At 41.1% G+C, this 24,802-nt stretch overlaps 1 protein-coding gene across 1 annotated transcript in view; it reads left to right on the top strand.

Annotated features, from left to right (window-relative positions):
• Positions 1-24,802, top strand: part of LDLRAD3 (low density lipoprotein receptor class A domain containing 3) — a 111,962-nt gene that overhangs the window by 30,191 nt on the left and 56,969 nt on the right. The window contains exon 2 of the mRNA XM_082317273.1: positions 7,954-8,100. Coding sequence (XP_082173399.1) covers positions 7,954-8,100 — 147 coding nt within the window. The remainder of the gene's footprint in view (positions 1-7,953; positions 8,101-24,802) is intronic.

Here is a 24,802-nt window from a genome sequence, read left to right as displayed (position 1 = left end):
AGTGTGATGGGACACATGAGCTCATTATCTCCTCCTTCACCCCTACCCTCCATTTAATGTCTCTTAGGTGCAGCTGTGATACAAACACACCTGTTTGACTCGTGTTGGCAAGTAATTACAAGTATATTGCTAAAGCAGAGACTGGGATCGTGAAATCTAAATTCTGTCCCAAGATCTGTTGTAGGTCTTCTGTGCTATTGTGTGTAAATCCTTTAGTCTTTTCTTTTTGTGAAGACAAAAATAATGTTGTCTTCCGGGTGGTGTTACAGCAATACATCCCTCAAATGTATTAAGAATAAGATATATTTACCTTTGCCGCTTCTGTAAGGAAGCAATCTGGTTGGGTAGCTTTAGTTTGGATAAGAACAGCATGTAATTTCCATTTGACCTTGCTGGGGAATGCTTGTCTTTTGAGGTGCACCCAGTAATCTAAATAAGTATTTCTTCCTCCTCTCCTCCTTTTTCTGTTTAAACTTGTACTCGTTTGGAGCTGTTTGCTCTGTACTGTTAACGGCCCACAGCCTGTTTCTCTTTCACCACACTTAACTGTGCTGAGAGCCCACAGACCTAGGAGGTGTATGTATTTTGGTGTGTACTCAAGCAGCTGCACTGGAGACGAGCAAATGTGGGGACTCTAGTGAAATACACAGTCCCCAAATATAGAATCCAGCCACGAAGGCTGTAGGATTAAAGTAAGCCTGTTCACCTTGGCTTACTTCCTGCACATGGTATTGCAAGGAAAAAGCAAATGGTTGTTTATTAGGGAATGATTTAGAAGATTATACTTAATTCAGGCACTTGCATGGCTAAGTGCTGAAATGCAGCCACCTACTACAGGGAATGTGCCAGTTGCTTGAACTAACACTGTAGGATATTTAGAGAAAGATACTCTATGCATATTGTGTTATTTATGGTGGAGATCATGATGTGTTAATTGCTCTCCAGTTCAGTAAAGGCAGCTTTTGCTGTGAGGAATTAGTGGGTGAAGGATGGGCATCCGATAGTAGTCTGCATTCCCTGCTGCTGTAGTTTTCCTGTCTAAATTGAAAGAAGCTATCCTTTTTAGTGCTCTAAAAAGGGTTTTCCCATTGACTTTGACTTGCCTCAGTAATATTTAGTGTTTAATTGGAAGTAATCATAGGAGTTTCTGCTCTTTTGACTAGGCCTGATCCATTTTAAATCTGGAAAATGCTGGATATCGAATATATTGCATCTCATGGATCACAGTTGGAAAACTGAAGGAGGGGAAGTTGAACCTGAACAGTGAGCAGTTCCTTGAATAATCATTAATTTACCTCCTGCTTCAGTGAAGAAACATTTTTGAGCAGTTGTATTGCAGTGGGGCTGTCAATCTGCCTTTACAAATAACCCTCATAACTTCTAATGTTGCATAAGCAATGTAATCATCAGGCATTTTAAATGAGGATAGGGGAGGGTAGGGATTAAAGCTGTTCAAGGGGATTTAAGTTGTCAGATAATCACTGGCAGGTGTCCTTTACTTGTGACAGATGGCTTAGGTGTTGTCAGAGGCTTCATGGCAGAGCAAGAGAGAGCTTGTCTTATTCTTTGCTTCCCAAAGCCAGCCTGAATGTGTACTGGGATGCTTTTCTTCTGTTCTGGCAAGCCACCTTTGCGGTAGTGCATAAGAAAGCAAATGAAGTTGAAGACTAGCATTTATGGGGATTTAAGAGATGCTTATGAACGTGCAGCTGCAAACAACTTTTTGGGTGATATCAAAGACATCTATTTAAGAGGTGGAAAGTAAACTTGGTCCTCATTAGTGTATTTCCCTTACCTGTTTGGTGCTGTTAATGAGCAATCTTTTAACGGCTTACATACTTTAATTCAGTATGGGACCTTCCTTTTAAAAACTAGTGCCCTGTTTTCATTTAACAATGGGTAAAGTGTAGGTTGAGCAAGTTTGTTGCCACAAACTCTTTGGGGGGTTACAGGAGTCCTGACTTGGTGTTCTCTCATAAGCACAAATTGGCTCTGCCTTCCATTTCAGTGCAGTGAGTGTTAAGCCAAGCCTACCTTAATTCCACTGGTGTTATCTTGCTGACAACATACTTCTATTGCCAGTGAAGTTTATGCATGCACATGTTAAACTGAAGTTTATAGGCAAAGCGTAATGTTTGGAGTTTCTTCATGCTCAGTGTTTGAATTCCTCTTCTGGGTGCATCATCTGCATTAGTAGATGTGGAGTGAGTCAGATGCTTCATGTCAACATAAAGAAGTATGATAAGATACATCTGTCCTTAGCGGCTAAATTTGCAGAAGCAACTGAACCTGAATGTAAGCATTTGTAAATAGTTTTGCAGCCTCTGAGAAATCAAATCTTGTGATATCCTACCAGGCACTTAGCACCGCTTATTTGCTATGTTTTAAGATGTCGGAGGAAGATCAAAAAGTGTTTGTTCAAGTCTGCCTTTATCGCTCACTTTTCTTTAGTTTTATTTTGCTGGTGAGCAAACATTGGCAGGTATTTAAGGTATGTCTTTTTGATGTCCTCTTGCTGCAAATTCCAGCTACTGACTTGCTCTAGTCTCTCTCCTATTGTTTTCACAACATGTTGCAGATTTCAGCAGAGTGAGAACAGATTTCTGATGTACTGAAATCAAACCTGGTGTGGATTTACACCTGGCAAGCAGATAAGCAGAAAGAATGAATTCATTCAAGTATGGAGCGTACTGTGTGCACTGCGTGATAGGAAAGTATCATGAGTACTGCTTCAGTCTCACAGCTACCTATCAGCCTGGATCAAAATAATTCTCTTCACATTTCAAAAACTTTAAGCAGCGATCCATTGAAAGTATCCAGTGAAGATACCAGGATTCCCACAAAAGACATGCCAAAGGTTTGGTGGTGAAGAGTTCATGCTTCATCCTTGGCAATAGATCCTCTTTGCAAAGAGGCTGAACTTGCTGGCATTGTTCATGAGGGTGTTGAACACTTAAGTGTCTTGTATTTCTTCCTCAAAACCTCCTTGGCCAGGGTGATTGCATGCTCTTACTCATTACACTTTCTGATACAGAGGCAGCAGTGTTATCAGTAGTGATTGGTTCTGTAATGTGCACAGTTCTCACAGGAGTGCTTTCAGGTAAAGGTGTTTTTGTGAAAGAAAACCTTGACTTGCTTTCTTAATACAGTGTGAAGTGCTCAGTATGACTTGTCCTTTTATTTATTTTTCCCTGATTCTTTTTCAATGAGTATTAAATATTTAGATGCTAACATTTTTGGAAGTGGTTGCTAAAACAGATTGACTTTCCTTACTCAGTCTCCTTCAAAGTGAAACATGAGTCCCTTTTTTGTTTTTTTTATTCAGCCCAGATGGTATGCCTCTTAAAGTGAGCAATGTGTTGCAGTGAAAATGGTCTCCTTCTTTCCTCTTCTTCCCTTCCTCCTTTACTTAACTGAATACATACGTGTAGCTCATATTTGGGCTGAATTCAAAATTAGTCAAAGAGGCTGCAGGGTAAATATGTCAACTATGGGAAAGCCAGCTCCACCAGACTGGAGGAATTTCAGGCCCTGCCAACGGGCGGTATAGCAAGTTGGCTGCACAAAACTGACATCTGTATGGACCTTACTAGAAAAACGGACAAGATGATCTAGTTTGGGCCTTTCCATGTCTGTCTTGTGCGTGTCTGTAACACTGCACCTCCTCATGCATGTACAGAGCCCCTCTGAGGCATGCAGCAGGCTGTGCACTGAGTGGGCAGGAACATCACATTCCTGAGGGTTGGGAGGTGATGACCACACTGAGGATTTCTTTGAGGGTTTTTTCGTCTAATAGAGGAGACTTGCAAAGTGAAGGAAGCAAAAGGAGCAGTGCAATTTAAAACAGTTCCACATATGCAATTGTTTTGACAGTTCTTTATCCACCAATGGATTTTTTGAAGATGGAGTAATGCACGTAACAAGTTTCTAGATGCGTTAACTGTGACTCTCAAATTGCTGTCTGTAACCTGCGACTCTCTTCTAGCAGCTAATGAAGGTTATGTTTTGAGAGAAATAGCTGTTGCTTTGAAATTGGATTGAGTCAGAGTTCCGTGTTCCCATTCCGCAGCAAAGCTTGCGTAGGGCTGTTGGCAAGTAACTTGATCTGCCAGTATCTTTTGTTTCCTGTTTGGTGAAAAGGTTAGTAATACATCCTTGCTTTAGAAGAACATTGACGATAAATTTATTGTGTGACAAAGGAAATCCTATAAACAAACAACTTATTGGGTAACAAACAACTTGTTGGATAACAAATAAAATTTGGCATCTGTTCCTGGAATGTTGCTTCAGTTTAGTAGCATAGAACTATAAGATTTATTTAAAGGAGCTGTTAAAAGTAACTCGATAGCTTTTTGTGGGGGGTTGTTTCTTTATTTGTGTGTTTTGCGTTTTGAAACTCTAAAAATTTCTGAAATGATTTGGCTTGGTCTAAATTTTTTCATTAAAGAAGTGTGGAGATCACAGCTAAAGCTTTTCAGGCAAGATAACAGCAGTAGATCTGACAGGAGCTCAACTTCGGTTATTCTGCACAGGAGGTGTTACAGTGCTTGAAATGCATCCAGTTATCATGTTTTCTCAGGAACACCTTGATGCTTAGGGGGGAGAAGACAGTTCTGTAGTTAGGGCAGGTAGCTGTGAGACCTGACCTGGTTTCGGTTCTTAGCTAGCAACTTACCCAAGTCTAGAAGAGCTCTCACTTAAGTGTCGGCAGCAGGATTTTTCATTTTGAGTAGGTGCAGCTTCCATGTGGAAGTAGAGCAGGTTGGATGAGAGATGTAGGTCTGGTTAGACAAGAAGGCAGTGCAGAGCAACAGAGAAAGATGCCATGAGAATGGCACCTTTTAGATGTTGCCACCTAAATGTACTGCCTAGGTGCTTAGGTTCTGAGAGAGCAAAAGCTTCGATAATTCCTAGTTCTCTTGTCAAGCTTAAAATAACTCCATTTTACATCAGAGATTTATTCTTAGCCAGGACACTTCAGTTTTGTAATATTTGAGAACTTATAAATTCTCTCTAATAAAAGTTATGACAACTACCAAGAAAGTCTTCCAGTGTTACCATACTGACCTGAAGGCTAGTTTTTGGGGGCAGTGTGGAGACAGGAGTTAGGTTCTGCTGTTGGATGCTTTGTAGCAAACTTGAGAACATGCCATATTGGCTGTACCTTTACATTGCAAAGAATACCGGGGTATCTCATTTCTTCTATACCCTGATCTGGTGACAGCATGTCATAGTTTTGTAATACTGCAGTAGGTTTTCTCCAGTTGCAGGCAGAGGTGTTATTAGCACACTGGGAGTTGTTTGCTAATAGGAGCTTGTGTAGTGCTGACAGTTGCACCCTCTGTAGCTGTTTGAGAGTGGCGATTTTGGTTTGGTGATTACTTACCAGGTACAGGTCAATGATATGAAGATTGATCTGAATGTGTTCAATCACTGGTTTAAGGAAAAAAAAAAAAACAAACAAAACAAAACCAACAAAAAAATCCCTTGCTGGTTGAACATAGAACTACAGAACTTAGTGATGCTGTAAGGCTGCACTAGCCTGGGGGTGGTTATTGACAGTGCTGTATCTGTTCAGTGTTTCATGGCAGCACTAGCCAAGAACAGACTGTTCCCATTGCTGATTTAGGTTTAGGGACTCAGGCATGAAGTAGAGTTGGGCACAGCGTTTCCCTGGGAGCTGCTGGGAGCAATGAAGGCCCTGCCTGAGTGGGCTGGAGCTGAGCTTCTTCCAGTGTGCTCTAGGCTGTAGCCTTTTCCCATCTCAGTGTAGAAAGCAAACCCATTCTTTCTCGATCAGAAGAGCAGTGATGCAGGGAATGAAACTGAGGTTTGAATGAAACTGCTGAAAGCAAAAAGACGTCAAATTTCTAGCTGCATAGCCTGGGCTTGCTTTTTGCTGGCTGTCACTTACTTTCTTTAAGGTGGGTGCTATAGCAGGAGAGTTACAGGTGGCTGTGGGTGCATGGCCAGTGGCTGAGATTGCCCCATCTGCCTCAGAAGACTTTATTTCCACTTTTTTCTGAACTACTTTGTCTTTTAACAGCTCAGGACAAATTTCCATTAAGGTATCTGCTCTGTGCTGGCAGATTCTTAAAACATCCCCAGGAGAGTATTTGCAAGAAATAGCATTTGAGAGGAAATACATTGTTTGGGGCAGACACAGGTGTAAAAACAAAAAAAAAAAAACAAAACAAAACAAAAAAAAAAAAACAAACAAAAAAAAACAAAAAAAAAACAAAAAAAACCAAACAAACAAAAAAAAAAAAAAACAAAACAAAAAACACCAACCCCCCCCCCAAAAAAAAAACACCAACAAAAAAAACCCCCCGAACTCACTGAAGCATTCCTATCGTGTCTTTTGAAACAGTGATGTAAAACTTAGCAGTTTTGCCTGCATCAGGGATGGAGCATTTTGCTATGTTGTGGGGGAGGAAGGGAACCATCTGCATTTGGCTGATTCAGCAGTTTCTGGAAAGCCTCATGCTTAGAGGCTAGTTGTTTTGGCAGCTGAGTTCTCCAAAGATGTCTGTATGGAGCAGGTTCCTTCCTGGGACTGCAGGAATGAACTAGGAAAAGGTCTTGCCTGAAATTGCTCATCCTGGCAGCTGTGATCTGCTCTGTGCCCCATGCAGCATCGAAGAGTGGGGCACTCATGTTTATAGTGTTTCTCCTCACTTCTGGAGCTCAGGCCTTCCCAGGGAGAGGAAGGAGTTGGACTCCAACAGGAGCTGGAAGCAAGCTGATGTAGGGTGGGCAACAGAGGGAACTGACTGCAGTTCTACCACTCCCTCAGGGTTCCAAAAATATTGCAATTATTCTCAAAATAGGTAAATGATAGGTAAATGATTTAAGCTGCATGCCGGCTTAATTTGTTCTTCCTGGTTCTGAATCATGAAGATACGCAGGCAAGGGGAGCACATTTTTGGGACACCCCCACCTTCATGTGGGAAGGTTTGTATTTCTGTTTTTTGCCTGGTCAAGTGCATGTTACCTGGGCCTAGTCTGAAACATGACAGGGGAAGACGAGGGGAAGGATATTCTTTCTCTCATCCACTGCCTTGTCTTGCAGCTTCCCCCCAGCTCGACAACATGACATGCCATTTTGGTGCTTGTTAAACCGTTGAGTGTCACTATCTTCCTTCACTGAAGTTTGTGTTTCTGTGATATCTGCATTCCAAAAACAATGCATAAAGTGGGAAACACAGTAGGTTAAAGTGACTGACTAGAGCTGTGTTTAACCTTGAAGGCAAATCTCTAGATTCCCTTCTCACACTGTTCTCTTGATCTCCAGTATCCTGCTACTAAACCCCCTCCACTTGGCAGACTCTTAGTGTGCCAGCTGCCTTACTAGCCTGTGGACGGATGTATGCCAGGGGACTATATTAACACCAAGAAGCTCAATTCTAACTTTGATCAGCAGCACTATGTTTAAAACTTAATCAAAAACCTAGTATGAATTAGTCAATGTGTTACCTGGTTCCTAGCCCTCAGGTAACAACAACAGCAAAAAAATATTCTGCAAGCTAAGTACTGGTCTGATAAAAGCATGGGAGTATGAAGTTGAGTTCTTGTAGCCTCAGCTGTTTTACTTGTGTTTAGGCCGTACCTGTGAAGGAGAGTTGTTTGTTTGTTTTTGTTTTTTTTAGCAAACTTTGCTTTGACTTGAAGATACATAGAAGGCTGCACGTACACTCCTAGAAAGAAAATAGCAACAAAGAAATCTGTAAAATGGGGAGTGGAAGGGAGAACAGGAAAAATGATAACATAGGAAAAAGAAAGTGCTACCAAGTACCATACTCAGGATACTGATAGGAGAATGGCAAAATAACCAGGGTCAAGATCCATTTGTCTTGTCTTCATTTAACCACTGATAAACAGATTGCTCAGTGACTGCTTTTGCTGCCTTTTTTAAAATCCCCTGTAAACTTTCCTCTTTTTTGTTCGTCACAGAGAGCCAACTGTTGCCTGGGAATAACTTCACAAACGAATGCAACATTCCTGGAAACTTCATGTGCAGTAACGGGCGCTGTATCCCAGGGGCCTGGCAGTGTGATGGGCTGCCGGACTGCTTTGATGACAGTGATGAGAAGGAATGCCGTAAGTGACCATTCCTATGACCTTAACATGCTTAATATCACAAGGCTTGGCTAGCTAGTGTTACTGGTGTGTTCTGTAGTGTATACTAGGTACGTAATAAAACTACTGCCAGTTTCTTAACTTAGCTATTGCTAGAAAAAATGTAGAGCCTTTCTTATTATTTCAGGTCTTTAAGGTTCTTAAAATTGTTCAATTTTAATACAGCACTTGGTAGCAGGTACCTAAACCCCTATTCACAGATGGATAAATTGAGACAGACTTGACTTACAGTTCTTCCAGTGGAAGAGTGGTGCTCTGTGATTTTTAAGGACCCTGCGTATACTGCTTCAGCACGCTGGCCTAGTGCTATAAATTGACTTCCATGGCCATCAAGACTAGTTCCTTTCCTTTCAAAATTGTTGACTATATCCTGTTGTTTTTGTTCTCTCCTGTCAAAATGTAATTCTTAACCTTTTGACACTTAATACTAAATTTCTGGAAAATAGACCAAAAGAATTGGCTAATAATGTTTACATGTTTTAATCCTCCCTACAGAACTCCCAGTTCTAGAGAGCTAAAAAAAGTCTGATCTGGTTCTTCTCTGTGATTTCATCTTTTTCTTAGCATTAATTAAGCTTTAGTTAATGTTATTCAACCGTTATTTAGCATGAAACTTTCTAGCCTACACGTTAGTCATGGTTTAACCCCAGCAGGCAACTAAACACCACCCAGCTGCTCACTCACTCCCCCCCGGTGGGATGGGGGAGAGAATCAGAAGGGTAAAAGTGAGAAAACTTGTGAGTTGAGATAAAGACACTTTAATAGGTAAAGCAAAAGCTGCGCATTCAAGCAAAGCAAAACAAGGAATTCATTCACTGCATCCCATGGGCAGGCTGGTGTTCAGCCATCTTCAGGAAAGCAGAGCTCCATCATGCATAACGGTTACTTGGGAGGACAAATGGCATCACTCTGAATGTGGCCCCCCCCCCCCCCCCCCCCCTTCTTCTTCCCCCAGCTTTATATGCTGAGCATGACGTCATATGATGTGGGATATCCCTTTGGTCAGTTGGGGTCAGCTGTCCCAGCTGTGTCCCCTCCTGCCTTCTTGTGCACCCCCAGCCTCCTCGCTGGTGGGGTGGTGTGAGAAGCAGAAAAGACCTTGACTCTGTTTAAGCACTGCTCAGCAATAACAAAAACATCCCTGTATTATCAACACTGTTTTCAGCACAAATCCAAAACATAGCCCCATACTAGCTACTGTGAAGAAAATTAACTCTATCCCAGCCAAAACCAGCACAATGTTTTACCCAGAGGGCAAGATTATGCTGCAGCATAACACTGTGATGTGAAATCCAGTTGGGAGTGAAAAAACTCTCAAATTTCTTGTGGTTCTATAGCGACTTGAGAAATTTCTGAGAAGTAAGTTACTGTGTTTTGTCTAACAAATGTTGCTACTTTAGGAGGTTTTTATTAAACTGAAAACGAATTATAAGAAGCTTACCTTTCCCAGGACACTTCCAAGACATCATTAGCTTCACTTATGGAGCAGAAGGAAGAAAGAATAGCTTCTTCCAAATTAATTGACTATAAATGCCATGTTTTGTTAAATGCTCTTTCTTTTTTAACTTGATGCCTCTTCTTTAACCCCAGTTATCCATCCCTTTTAAAATAAGGGAGCTTTAATAACTGTGCTGTGGAAATCTTCATATGTAGTTCTGCTTTAAGCCAGTGAGCTTTTCTGTCTTTCTAAGGCATTAAAAGTATCTGTATAAAAAATATCTGATGCTTTGCAGTCTTTATAAAGCATCAGGCTTATGTTGCAACATTGAAGACAGGTTAGTATTTTTTTTTTTCTTACTTAGATTTTAACATCTTAGGAAAGGATGGACCTGTTGTAAGGATTGATCTTTGTCATGCATGTCTGTTTAAACCCTATCAGAATTTACGTTAGTGGGAGCTTTGGCAAGAATAAAAAATGTCCAAAGTTCAACCTGTACCTTTCAGTGAGATGTTCCTTATAACAACAGCTGTGTGACTCTCAGGTTCCTCATTACCTGGCTCCTGAATGTGCTGCTAGCATGACTTTTGGTGTGCTGTTTCTGCTTCTTAAAACAAGCTGAATGATGACACTTCTTTATATTTATAGGATACAAACCAGGAGGTTTTCTGTCTCTGAGAATGTTGTCATCCTCTGCCTTGCATGAATTTTGTTTCACTTGGTACAATTAGAAAATCTTAATGAAGACTTTCATGAACATTAATGAAGATTTTCTTAATGAAGCCTGGGCTATGTATTTACCCATGAACCAGTAACAGGAAAATAGGCTTTGTGAGACTCAGTTCAAAAATTTCCTTACCAAAATCAGTTGGATCTGGTGAATTGCAGACAGTAATGAACATAGAAACTGACAATAAAATATAAATAGCTGCAAAATGACAGTTCATAAAAGTTATTCTCGTCATGACAGACTCAAGTAAACCTCTCTCATCTAGGCTATGCTGCAACTACGAATTTAAGTTTCTGCAGAATTGTCCTTTGTTGGGTTTTTTTATTTAAATACTTCCAGCCCACTTGATTGGATAACAGTTTTCTGGATGAGCATCCTTTTGATCCTGCCCAAATTAACAGAGATAATTAGACTGTTCTTACCTCTTCCTATACATCTATCTGCTCTCTGATCACCTTCATAAATGTAAAATTAACATGGAAAAGAGACAACAGGGGGAGCAAGGGATTCATATCCTGTGCTGACCTGCTGTTAACAGGTCAGATAATCCAAAACAGAATGCAGATAGTGCTCATTTGAATCTCCAAACAAAAAATTAATATTCATGGAAACCAGGTTCTGTAATGCATCCAGAGCCCTTCAAGCTGCCTGTTCTGCATCTCCATCCTCTCCATTTTAGTAGGCAGCTTTTAACTCGGTATGTTGCCATGAGAAGCATGTCTAATGAACCAGCCACTGTGTGTGTGGGATGCTGAATATGCCTGTGTAGCTACAGTCTGTGCACCATGGTAGAGACATGGGGTGGGAGAGGAGTCGCTGGGAGAAAGAATTACAGCATTAGTAAGGAGGCTGGGAAGGTTTTGTGTTCTTAGTTGTAGGCTTATGTCTGAATTGAGGAAGTTGGCTTATTGTCTCAAGGATGGATGATTCTTCTAACCCAGGAAACATCCCCCTTTTGAATTCTCCTAAGCACCTAACCTTGCTAATAGCTTCAGAGGGACAATTCAGTCACTGATGTATGTGAGTATATACATACAGTGTGTGTAGCTAAAAAAGTTTGGTTTGCTCTTTTTTGAGTTTTGAAAACGGTCCCATTCTTATGGCGTACTGTTACAGCGTTACCAACCAGTCTTTTATATCAGAAAGTACTCAAAATTTGGATGGGCTTATACAGGCCGAATCTGCTGTTAGAGGAGTTCCTAGCTCAGACTTAAGGCATTGAAAGGCAGCCCTAGCATCTTGTCTGAGAAGGGCAAAGGCAGAAGAAAAATCACTTGTCTCTTCTCCCCGCTCCAGCTTGTGTCAATCTGTAAAGATAGGCTCCTAGATTACTTTAGGCTGGAAAGGACTCTGGAGGTCATTTGGTGAAGTTGCCTGCTCAGAGTGGGACTAACTTGGATCAGGGTCACTCAGGGCCTTGTCTGGTCAAGTTTTGTACATTTCCAAGGATGGAGAGTCCACAGCCCCACTGGGCACCTGTTCCAGGGTTTGAATATGCCCACTGGGAAAATTTTTTTCCTAGTTACATGATCAGTTTCCAGTGATGAGAGAGAAGCTGAACCAGACAATTTTTAAAGATGTGCAGTGTGATTAATATTCTGATCCTCTGGCCTTAGGGAGTGGGAGAGGGGAATGTAGGAGTCCCGGAATTGTTCTTCATGACTGCAGAAACAGCAGCTGAAAAGCAAGAACAGTTAACATTCCAAATGTGTGTATGCATCACATCTGGTTGTGTCATTGTACCAGCGTCTATTGTGTTACTTGTGTCAGGCAACTCCAGGGAGGAGAGCCGTGCTTGAAAGTGTCATGCTAGCACCGCAAGGGTTGGATGGTGTGCGTATAGATATAGGTATAAAACTTTTTTACCTTTTAAATCATTTTAGGCTAGGCTTTGTTACCTTCCTCCTATCAGAATAGGGCTCTACTCACTAAAACTTACCTTGCAGCAAAATTGGAGTCCTTTGTTTTCTGCTATGATGTTGCTTTGCATTAGCTGAGCTGTTGATAGTGAAGACAAAGCCGTAGGAGTTGCATTAGCAGCATGAGATGGCTGAGTTCCCAGTGTGTTACTACTGTCAGCCATGCTTTAAGCTGCTTTGTCTGTGATTCCTCATTGACTAACTAGTTCACATTGAAAGGCTTTAACCTTGCTTTAAAGTGTTTGTGTGTGAATAGGAGTTTGGTTACAGGATTCATTTGGTACTGTGGACTGATATTTCTGTGAAGACAAGTATGCTGTGTTTTGGCATGCCCACTGAGGAATTTTCATGTACACATGTGTGCGTTTATGTGCGAAGTCTTTCTCTCTCTTTTGGATTGCCTTACAGTTGAATGTGGATGTCCAGCAATATTTTATCAACTCTGTTGCTGTAGCATCTCATCCTGTCTGTCCCCCTTCAAACAGGAAAACTTAGAACTCATGGTCTGGTTCTCATTTTCTCCAGCCAGTGAGTGAAAGGTGCTGGTCTGGGTGTGAGGAGGAAATAAGATGCAAAGCAGAATTACCTGCACCTTGTCCATTCATATCTTATCTCTTCCCTCTCTTCCTTTTGTCCCTTTTCTGTCTCCTGCTTTGCAGGACCATCTCTGTTAACCATATCACTTTGCTTGTGGGCTTTTTCTTCATCTCCGACACTTGCCAGAATCCATACCATCTGTCATCTTCCTTGCTTCCTCTGTACCCTGACCCATGATCAGTTTAACACTTCTCATGCTAGCTGTCTGTATGCTGTTTAGTGCACAAAACATTTCATGTACTCTTGCCTTCTGTCATGGCGATGTGATGACAGAAAAATTTTACCTGGGGCAGGGGGAGAGTTGAGAAAAAGCACAAGAGGGAGGGAATAAGCTGAGACAGTGACTTCTCATTGTTGTAAATAAGAACTGCCTCTCCTTGAAGCAGAGTATCTCTCTGGCTTTTCCTCCAAGCCACTAATTGAGCTTGAAAAAGAATTAATTGACCACAGCAGTGTAAATGTTTTGTGAGTATTTCCAGTTCTCTGTAGTCTGAGTAATCTGCTATCATCAGTGCATCTCCCAAAATGTAGTTTTGAACCCTTTTGTAGTTCATTCCCTCTGGCTCTGCTGGTTCTCGTCTGTTGGATTGCTCATCAGCCTGTGTAGTCCAGTATCTGTCATGCAGGTTTCTTTTAAATGTTAGTGGGCTTTTAACTACTACTACTGCTGCTTTTTAGCCGTGTTGATGATTTATAATGGAAGCTGAGGCTCCTCTTGACAAATGCAGCATGTTTAGCAAGAGGACTTTCCTGTGGAACTTATAGGTGTTGATTGTGTAGCTCCTAAATCCTGCTCTGTTTGCATACTAGGCATATATATACCCAGGGATAGTGCTTCCACTAGTTGAGGGGGGAGCTGTATGCTGTCAGCCACTGTTCTCTGTCGGTTATCAGATACGGAAGATCCAAAGGGGCACAAAACAGAGAACCTGAATGGAAAGAGCCTAGAAATGTGTACTTGCATGTTTCAAAACATTTTGAGGTAAATGGATTATCATTAGTGCTGACCTTTATGCCTACCCGCTGACATATTCCTTTGGTGCCAGGACCTGCATCCTGCTCCTGGAAGGATTCTCTCATTGAGATTTAAGAGTACACTAGTGTACTTACTTAGGCTCATAACTTACTCTGTCATCTTTGTTTCCTCTTTTCTTTGCTCTTTGTACATCTTTGTATTAGATTATTACAGAAAGAACAATGTGAATGCTGAAAATGGCTTTGTCAGCTAATGAGCAACAGCTAGTGGAGAGATGGCATGTTGCTGCCTTTGTCAGCTAACGAGCAGCAGATGGTGCAGATTCAGAGCATGGCACATCATCCGTGCTAAGTGCCTGGCATGACAGCAGCCAGAATCAGAGACATACGAAATACCCAGAAGTCTAGATTTTCTTTCATCGCTCTTCTGCGAGCCATTTCTTACATGCCAAGTTTGTGTGTTCAGCTACGAACAAATAGTGGCACACAGTGAATACAGTGACTAGCTGTGTTAATCCAAGGGCTAAAGAGTGTAGGCTGTGGGCTAGAAAAAAATCCTATGCAAGGATAGCCTTGGGGCAGTGTGTTCTCCTATTGGGAATTTCTGTCTCTCACGTGTTTCTGTTTCCAGTTGCCACAGCTGCTCATTCAACACAAACATAAAGGTAATGCAGGTTTTTGAGTCAACGCTAAAGGCTGTGTGATTGGAGTGTATGGATGTCTGAGCAACAGGGCATCATCTGTGCTTGTAAGAATGTGCTGCCCACACGCTCCTGCACTGGCTAGCAAGAGCTGGCCTCTGTAGGAGCACCTGAAACTGCAGTAGTAAAAAGCTCATTTCATCACCAGCAATACATCCTCATCATCAGACCTTGCTCCAATTGTCCTTCAATTCAGAGTCTGTATGAGCAAATCTACTCCATGGGGGAGAAGGTCTTCGTTAAAGGAAGTGCTGCATGGAAATGGTCAACTTTAACTAGCATTGCCCAGGCAGGTATTGAAGCCACCTGCCAAGCAGGCTTCTGCTAAAGGTCAGCTTTGGCTCTTACCTGAGATGCGTGTGCTTGCAGGGGACCCCTTGCAGTCAGAACTGAAGGGTTTATAATGTCTGCAGTCCTGGGTTGCACTTAGCATGGTGTGGTGACCCAAGCTTTTCTGGAGTCCCACACCAGCAGGCTAACTCTCATAGCCCTGAACACTGTGACTCATATTTGGGCAATGTGAGCAACCAGTTTAATCCAGGTGTCTAGCAGATCTGGTTAGAGCTTTCCTGTTTCTGTGTCAGGGAATTGAGGCCCTTGGAACCCATGCTGAAGCCAGGGTCTGGTGACAAATACCCTAGGAACTCCTAGATCTGGTAGGCTGCATGCTGTAGTGAAGGCCTGAGAAAACTTAAATTTTCTTTTTATGTTCAGTTCCTTAAGAAAGTGTTTTGGGGGGGTTTTATTAATGTGTGATGGGAGTGGTTTCTGACCTGTGTTTTTTATGGTTGTAACCATTCTTCTATTGTTGTTTTTGCAAGCATTTTTAACTGTCTTTAGCAGGTATAGTAGACTAATGTTTGAGATAGTGCTGTAATTACTTGTTCATTGCCGATATGTTGGCATATTAATACTTGATTTCATCTTCTTTTATGTGTCTATTAACCACGTTCTTGGTTTTACCCTGTAGAGTTTGAACTGTGCATTTATATATAATGAAAATGCCGTAATTTTTCACATTCCATTCTGTGGCACAACTAAGCTTGCATCATTCAAAGTGTTTGTATCTGCACACTTGCTCTTACTCTTCGTTGACCCTGCACTGGTGGGGAATTAGACTGGATTAGCAATATATTGTAGTTTCAAAATACAGCCCAAAGTTTCCTGTACCGTATTGTTCCATCTGCAATTTAAAAACTACCTGCCAGACAAATGTTTACTGCTCCCTCTGGTGTTCACTTGCAACAGGTTTTACTGCTCGACATGTTGAGGAATGGAGAGTCTGCGGGAAAGTGTTCATAATAAATAATTACACACAGTTGTGGATGAGACATAAAGAGTCTTTTCATAAAAATGCTAAATGAAACCCATACTCTGCAATTAGCAGCGTGGGTTTCCTAGATTATGTGAAGATTCTTTTCCTATGCTCTAAAACCTTTCGGTTGGGAAACAAACTCTCGCAGAACAAAGGCGGGTTGGTTAGGTTTTCATCTTCAGACTGGTACTTCAGGTGCATTTTGACTGACTTAATTACATCCACTTTCTACAAAAGAGGTAGTTTTTGAAGAACTGTATGTATTAAAAGCTTCATAGCATCAAAGGAGGGGAAATTATTTAAAAAAGAAAAAAGCCCACTGAAACCCAAGTCATGGCTGAGGAAGTTGCTCTGTCATTGGAGAAGCGCTTGAGTGCAAGAAAACTCCTACACTACCTGGTGCAGCCCACAGTAGGAAGGAAGAGGATCAAGTGGGGACTGCACCAGCTTCAAACCCATGTCATATGCCTGGAAGCCTCAGATGAGGACTGTCAGGCTGCCTTGTCCTGCCCTCTTTGATGTGGGGCAGATTTCAGAAGGCGGCCTTTAGATTTGTTGGTGCTCACAGCTTTAAAAAAAAAAAAAAAAATTCAGGAGCATGCTTCGAGTCTGCTCTACAGGAAGATCACAAGCTGGAATTATATTAAGGCACATTACGTACCCATGCTTTTTCCTTTGTAAGTCCCAAAATTAAAATGGAGGCACAGACAAAACTTACTAATAAATGGTCATTACTATCAGCCCAAATAATTCTGGTGACAGTCTGAATTTAGATGTTTGTCCTTGCCTTCCCTCACGCTTTGCTGTGAGAGCAGTCAAATTCATGACTTCCACACTGCTAAGAATAAGTAACCAGGTCTAGTATCCACTTTACAAGACCTTTTCTTTCTGTCTTTTAGAGACAATGACTTCTGCAATCTCTATAAGCTATTTAATGACTGCTTATTATGATAGTACAATTATTACAGCTGAAGATATTTTGCTCGGATTTAGCCACTCAGCGGAGTCAGTCTAATGAATGGCTTTCATGTACAGGAACAAAGGGCACAAAATAACTCTGGTTGCTATCCTTTTAAATACAAGGCTTTAGGCTCGACAAGCAGAGCTCAGTGCACTGAAGAAAGATGCAGCGTTGTGTTAATAAGAAACGTCTGCCCAATTCAGAAGTAACATCAGTAAGCTCTAGGGATTGTCTAAACCAGCTGAGATCTCCTAGAAATATAGCAGTGGGCCAAGACCCTGGGTAGGACTAATCCTACCCATCTGTAAAGATTACTGACTTTGAATTGTTTAATACATCAGTGGCCCCAAAAAATTATTCTTAAAGCATCAGTTAAAGCCTGGTGTTAACTAAGGCTAATGCTATAGAAGATGAGGGGCAGGGTGATATTTTCAAGAGATGCATTCAGATTCCTGGGATTAAGATCCAGCATTGCCTACCTGCAGCAATTTTTTGGACTGCCCCATCGTGTGTAAAGGTGAAGTCGTCTCACTTGCTGCAGTCTGTTGCTACTAGCCAGGTCCACTTTTAGCTTTGGGAAGTTTCCAGTGCTGGTTTCTGATAAGTTTCGATTATCTCTTGCTAGCTAACAGCTAATAGTAGTGTTGTGTCAAAGCTCACTGCGTTTTGGAAAAGATAAATAAGCAGGTGATTTAGCAACCTGTCACTTCAAAACAAAACAAAAACCCCAAAGAACAAAAAAGGGAATTCTAGCATCAAAATCACTTTCTCACATTTGAGGATTTTATCATATGATTCTAACACCATTCAAAAGTATTAGAGCTGAGCTCATACTCATCAAATCTATATCTGCTACTTTAGGAAGTATGGAGTGGCTGTGACATGGCTCATGGTGCTTGCCCCAGAGGCTTAGGTGGCTGTGAACTTTGGTCACTGTCTGTGTGCAGTTTTGGAGATGGTGACAAGCCTCTGTTGCAAATGGATGTGTCCAAAGACAGCTAAATGGTTGATACAAATAAACGAGCTAGCAATCAAAAGTGACTGATTTAATGTGCTCAGTGATTCCGCATGAGCACAAAGGAGGATGATACAGGCACAAGGAACAAGATAAAGGCATAGAGATAAATATAAAAGCAGTGCATTAAAATAACTAGTATTAAAAGTCTGTGTTCCTGCTAAAATCTATGTGAAATGGTGGAAGTGTGGGGGCTTGTGGGTTTTTTTGAGAGTGTGATTGGGGAATTTAACTCTCCCTATAGACAGGACTAACAGCCTACCTTTCTGCTGCCCTACCTTACACTACATCTAGTGCATTTTAAATGTCTGTGGAGAAAGCACAAGTCTGTAAGGAAACCTATAAATAGGTAATTTTTTTTTATTGAATATTTATGGGGGGGAGGATAATATATGGAAGGAGAAAATCTAACAGCAGGGCCAGAACTAAGGAAGAGAGAAGCATTCCACCAGAGCTTGCACCCTGGAAGGATCATGGCAATGAAGAGCTGCAGTCAAAGTAGATTTTGTCTATTTATGTTAATGGAGTAAGCATTGTCATGTGCTAGGATTCCAGGCTGCCAGGTGTTGTGCAAACAGTCTTATAAAACTGTACAAAAACAATCTTTAGTGGTCCTGTTCCACTACTGTATCCAGTAATAATTTGTGTAAAAGGCTAATGAAATTAACACCTTTTTTCTTTTTCTGAATAAGTAGAATATATAGTAGAAAGCTAGGAATTCCTCTATAAAAGTGGTTGTATGTATTGTAGTATTTGTACGTATTCCCACGGAAGACCTCTAAACTGCTATTCACAACTTATGATTACTGAGTGCTTTTAAGTCGTCTCCTATTTTTCTTGCTGCTTCCTGTTATCTCCTGGTTGACCTGGTGACAAACTTCAGAATTCTTAAGCAAAGGTAAATATTAAAAAATGCATGAAATGAGCATCTGCATTAATTGGGGAGATGCTGTAAGCCAGCTGCTGATCTTTTTGTCACTCGGGTGGCTCTCAAACTTGGAATATCAAACTGGAATTAACTCTTGTTTTCACTCATGATTAAGCAACGAAATACTTAGTAGTTATGATAAGATTTATAATGAAGTGACCATGGTGAATGTTTCATTTGAAGCTCAATTACAGAAATTTACACATGAGTAAGGGCAAGTGCAATAGCTACTTATATTTGATAGCTTTTTATGCAGGAAGATCAGGAGGGTTTTTGGTGCTAATTATTTAATCCTCTTGATGATCTCCTCTAGATGGGTGTCAGTAAATAGCCTGATTGGAGAGCTTGGAATCAGACAGGTTTAACAGTTGGCTGGGATCAGCAGCACAACTGAAATAAAAAGATCAAGTAGCTAGTAGCCCAGCGTGGGGTAAGGGATCATAGCCCATCAGGCACACTGAGGAGGGTTGCCCCTGCTACTGAAGTCCCTTAGGGCGGTGTTCTGTCCTGCCTGTATGCATCCTGAGTAACTTAACAACTGTGAAGTTGTGCTTAATTAGTATGCTGTAAGAGCTGATTTAAAATTTGTCCTTTTGTATGTTATTGTTCAGGTTGTTTAATGAGTAGTAACTTCTAAAATACTTCTTTAGTGAGAAATCGCTTTACTGAATGTCTGAAAAACAAGCTTTTTTGTCCAAGCTTTATGTTTGGAGAACTTCTGGCATAGTAGACTGTTGGGTGGATTTTATACTGGGAATAGTACTAAAGTGCTAGCTTTTTTCTAGATAGGAAAAAGCAAGCAGAAGTGAAACTTCTCTGTGTTATTCTGCAAGACAGCCCTGTTGAAGAGCTCTGTGAGCCACCAAATGATGCACTTGCCTTCTGTGCTGAGGCAGCTGAATGACTGCAGGTAGCAGTGGCTTTCCCACTGGGAACTGAATTGAAAATACTGTAGGGTCCAAACAGCAATTAACTAACCCAAAATAACTGTTAGTATTAACTGGGTTAAGGTTTATATCAGTTCTTGGGGTGAAAGGGATTGTATCCTGGTGCCATCCTGCTTGTGTTATGTAGTGTTGTAAGATCAATCCTTCTCTTCTTTGTAAACTGAAGTTAAAACCTGTTTTTCAAAGAGCAGGGACAAGTTGAAAAGATGGCTACCTCCAACTCCTTCATGTAGAGTCTTTACTGAAATGCTGCACCTTGCCACACATGCATCAAGAGAGACTGGATTTACAGTGCTTGTCTGATGTGACTGTGTTATCTCTCACCATAAATTAACAACAGCAGAGAAGTTTAAGGTGGTTCATTACCAAAGTCAGGAAAATACCTGTGGCTCTGCAATAATGCAGCATCTGCACACAACAGTTTCTGTCTGGAGAGTTGCTCTTGTCGCATGCAAGTAATCAAGTTTTAATTAGCTGAATAAATCATCATCTGTTGTTGGATTGAGACGTGTGGGTGTGAAACAGCATAAAGTTATTTTGCCTGATTGCTACCTGGAGGGGTTCTAAGGCAACAATTTGAGTTCAAAGATGCTGATGCTGAAATAATGTGCAGTTTACTTCTAGCCGCAAGTTGTCACAAAATGTCTGCTGTTGAGATCCACATCTACATCCCGTTTCCCGCACTCCAGATTGCAAAATAGCTAACAAATATTTCAAAATTGAAATGTTTGTGGAGTTAAAACAAGGAAATGTGCTTTTAGTAGTGGCGGCATCATGTGGGGTGCCTGTTTTGTGATACTCTTGCATCTGTTGCATGCAGTAAGCAGTGCCTACTTCACTGTAAGTAAATGTGAAATGCTGGAGGTGTGGACTAGCTGGCTCAACAGTAATGGTTCAATCAGAAAGTTTTTTCCCTAAAGTTTCATTAGCAAGACTGCACACGGGCTTCTGTAAGAGAAACTCAACCTTTTGTAAATGTATAATCTCTTCTCTTTAAGCATTGTGTCATTATAGTGGGACACAGCTCTAAAATTTTACTGTGATATCTAAACAGCAGGTTAGTATCTACTTACAGTTACATATGAAAAATTTTTTTCCAAGAAGTTGAGCCATGCCATCTTGTGCTGGCTATATTTCTCAAATATGTAGTCCACAACTGCATTTTACTTGCTGATAATCATAGAAGACATTTGGTGTCTTTGCTGCTCTATCTATGGAAAGAAAAATCACCTGTCCATCACAGAAGATCTGTTGTAACCTTCTAGTTGGGTTTTAAGTCCTTGTAGCCAAGTCAAGTGTGTCAGGACTGCTTTCATACAAGGGGATATCTATATACAGTTTAAGGTTTTACACAGTATATGCCAAATCTGATTTATTTTTTTTTCCCCCCCCTGCTGTTGTTCATCTCTGCTGAGAAATAATAAAATGGATTATACTTTTTGAAAAATAGTGCTGTTTCATACTTGGTACCCTAAAGATAGCAAAATGCTTTTCTGTTAGTGCTGTAGAGCCATGCTGGCAAACTGTCACATCTTCAGTGGAATGTACAACCGGTCCTGATGGGAAGTTACTATTTTTTTTAGAGCCTTAAAAGAAGGGGGTGGGAGGATTGGTTTCTGCATAGCATAAGGAGTGACTTCGCACGCTTGCACATACAACTGCCAAAATAGTTTTCCTGAACTTAAGTAAACCAACCTGCGGGGAACATTTGGCAAGTTTGTACTGTGGCCAGCAGTTCTCTGCCACTATCTTCACCACTTGCTTCACGTTTGAATTTTAAGATATGAGAAGAATATTTTAGTGAAGAGCAATTTCTTCCCAGGGCTAATGGAGTCAGAGGAGGCTTCTCCAGTGCATGGTGGTTCACTGACACCTCTTTCTAAATACCATGGTAATTCCCTTTTGTGTAATGTAAATACAGATTCCTGTTAATGTTTCATTCCTAGATTGCTTCTGCTGTGACTAGGTAACACATGAAGAGTGGAACTGGATCGAATTGATCCTTTTGTGCCATAGGTTCACAGATTGGTTGAATGTCAGTTTATTTGGGGTGGTTTTTGTACTTGCTATACTTCTGCAATTGGATCCAGACCAGATCTGCTATTTGAGTAGCCTTTCTTTAGACACAGTTTTGTAAGTTTCTGTGTGATTTCTTGCTGTATTTCAAGTGTGTCTGTCAGTCCTTACCCCTTCCCCTCCAACGTATTGGTCTCTCAGTTTCTTAGGTTCTGGAGACCTGGGCTCAGGAGGAATTGCCAATTGCTTTAAAAACGACCAACTTCTCCCTTCCCTCCTTCAGCTGGTTATAACGCCAAGGCTAAATAAGGTCAGATGATCCACACGCGTCTGTGTCCTTTTTCACTTCTCTTTTTGTCATTTCCTGATATCCCGGTAATTTTTGATTACCCTGAGCCCATTTCAACCAAGTGTAACAGAAGGATATAGATTGCAAAGATAATGCTGTCCTTGAAAGCTTATCAAGGCTGAAGTCACTGAAGGAGCCAAATAGGTAGCTGCTGTTAAATAAATGTAAAGCTTTTCACATGCAGATCTGACTGTAAACTTTGAGATCTGTGCAGTAGAAGACACAATGATGAGCAAAGGAGAAGACAACTTTTTTCTTAACAGTCATGTAATGGGAGTAAGAATTGCAGAGGAGTGCTGTGAATAGTGCAGCACATGACTTGAATCTGCTACAGGCAGTTGTGATCCTGGTTTATCTGTTACTTGTGAGGGTGCCAAAGACCTGAAGAAAATAGATAGCCCCTTCATGTTAAGAATATCTACAGAGATCATTGTAGAATGGGAAGGTGTGTTTCTGCTCAGGAAGAAATGATTGTGCTTTCCATGGGAACTTAGGAGCAATGACCACACAACACTTACTTGAAAACCTCGGGAAAACTGTGCCAGAGGACAAGAACGATGTCAAATTAAAAATAAAGCAGACATTCCCCAGTGGAGTTCTCCAGAGTCAGGGGACATGGCTTGGACTAAGCCATTACTGGTTTCTCTTTTTTCCTGCATTTATGCACAGCATATGAGAAATGCATTTTGCGTCTGGAATTGGAACTTGGAAAACTGAGTTCTGTTTGGGATTGAGACTTGTGTCTAGTAAACAGCTAGCTGTGTGACTAGTGAATCGCTATGGCATTTGAAATGCTCTTTTATCTTTTCGGGGTGTCTAATGTAAATGTAAGTTTGAATTAGGATTGTTTTGTGTATATATCATGCCTGTTGCAAATATGAAGAATTGGATTCGTGTTTCGTTTGTTGTTTTTTTCCTTCCCTCGAGTTTAAAAAATAAAAAAATCAGTGGACTATGTAAAAGGGAAACTTAGAGATAATTTGAAGGTGTTTGGTTTTGATTTGTGGTTACTAGTATGTGCTCTTTCAATAAACATTCTAAAACAGAATTTTCTTGTTCTCTGGTTGCTGTTCCAAGAGGACGAGGAGATAGGAAAAGGTCTGGGGAGAAAATGTTGAACTAGATGTTATATAGCTATCTAAGTAATACTTCCATTAAATCATTGTCCTGAATGATTTCTCCCTCTTTTTGATGGGGAATCAGGATGCTTTGGACAGAAGAAAGAGTGCGTTTTCCAGAAACTCAGCTTTGTTCCTGGTCATTCCAGCACCTTTTTCCTCCAGATGTGGTCGAACATTAAATATTGCTTATGGCTTTACTGCGGTAGCTCAAGGTAATGCACCAGATGTGCTTTGGGTCTTCTTGCCTGAGGGGCCAGGACAGCTGAGGCTGCTGTGACGTGTGTCTGTGGTACCTGAAATGGAGCTCCTGCAGCATACGCCACCGCTTGTAGCTCTGGTCAGGAAAGTGCAGGCACGTGACTGCTGCTCTTCAGAGGGCCCGAGGCTCAGGTTTTGATGATTCTCAGTCTGAAGTCTGACTGGAAAAGTAAGGCTGTAAAGGCTAAGAGATGGTCCATATTAGAAATTTTAGAAGTAAATAATTTTGAAGCCTTACTTTGGCAGGATTTTCAGAGATGGCAAAGGGCGTCTCTGACTATGATTTGCCAGAAAGTTGATAGCCTCTGAATTCAGACCCCAGATGACTGAAGTAAACCTGCTTGAAGAAATGGGATACAGTAAATGTTAACAGGGGCAAAACCACAGTTGCTTCCCCCTTTTCTTATTTCTTCTCCCTCTTCTCTTCTTGGAACTGTTCTGGCTCAAAATACATCTCTGAAAAAGGAAGCTGTCCAGAGGCAGTCATTAGGTCTGGGGAATGTAAAGGCAGTGCATGGTTTCCAAAAGATGTTAGCTTTAGAAAAATAAAAACAACAACAAAAACATAACATGTGAAGCATTGGCCACCTCTTCACATATGTGCGCTATTACCACGTGCTCCCAGCAGCAGCTTGGCTGGCTGGTTAGTGTGCTGAATATTGGTCAAATGCTAATACAGACTGCTTGCTTCAGTGATGGTCTGGGAATCTGTTGCTGAAATGTTTGTTTTACTGCTTTTGTTTAAAGACTGGGGGTATGGTACTGCCTCAAACCTTGTGGTTACTGAATTATTTAACTGAGATCAGTCTGCCTTAAAACTCTAACACAGAAGTTGCTCTTTGAAGTTGTATGAAGAATTGCACGAGTTCGGATGTCTTGGCTGAGGGTTTTCCATTGCCGGTGGTGCTAAGCATGGCAGCTACTTCAGGGTAATTTATCACCTGTTTTTCTATGAAGTAGTAGTTCGCTTCTTTTTCCCCAAATATAACGTAGATACTCTTCAGAAAAAGTGGTAGTTGAATATGTGAAATTCAGTGATACGTCCTATTTTGTACTTCATAATTCTAACTGAAAACTACTGGTGTAATAGAGAAAAACATCTAAGAGAGGAACTGCAGGAATTTGCTTTTGGAGGACACTAAATCAAGTGAGAGTTGCTGTAGCTGTGGTTTAAAACAGTTTATATGCACTCTGCTGAGTGATGGAAGGCTTTGCTACAGCTGCACTTAGTTTTTAACCCTGGAAGAGAGGATTCCTTCCAAATTAATGCTGAAGTTCTTTGTCCCTATTGGATATACTTTTTTTTGTCTGTACTCCAGTTGTTCCTGACCTTGTCCTGGCCTTATAAAACTGTGCAGGTTGGCATATTGATGTGCCATATGGCTACGTAAAA

The sequence above is a fragment of the Platalea leucorodia genome (genome assembly GCF_965183815.1).
Source record: "Platalea leucorodia genome assembly, chromosome: 7".
NCBI classification, from domain to species: domain Eukaryota; kingdom Metazoa; phylum Chordata; class Aves; order Pelecaniformes; family Threskiornithidae; genus Platalea; species Platalea leucorodia.
Note: the sequence above shows the minus strand (reverse complement) of the source record. Positions and strands in the feature narration are given on the sequence as shown.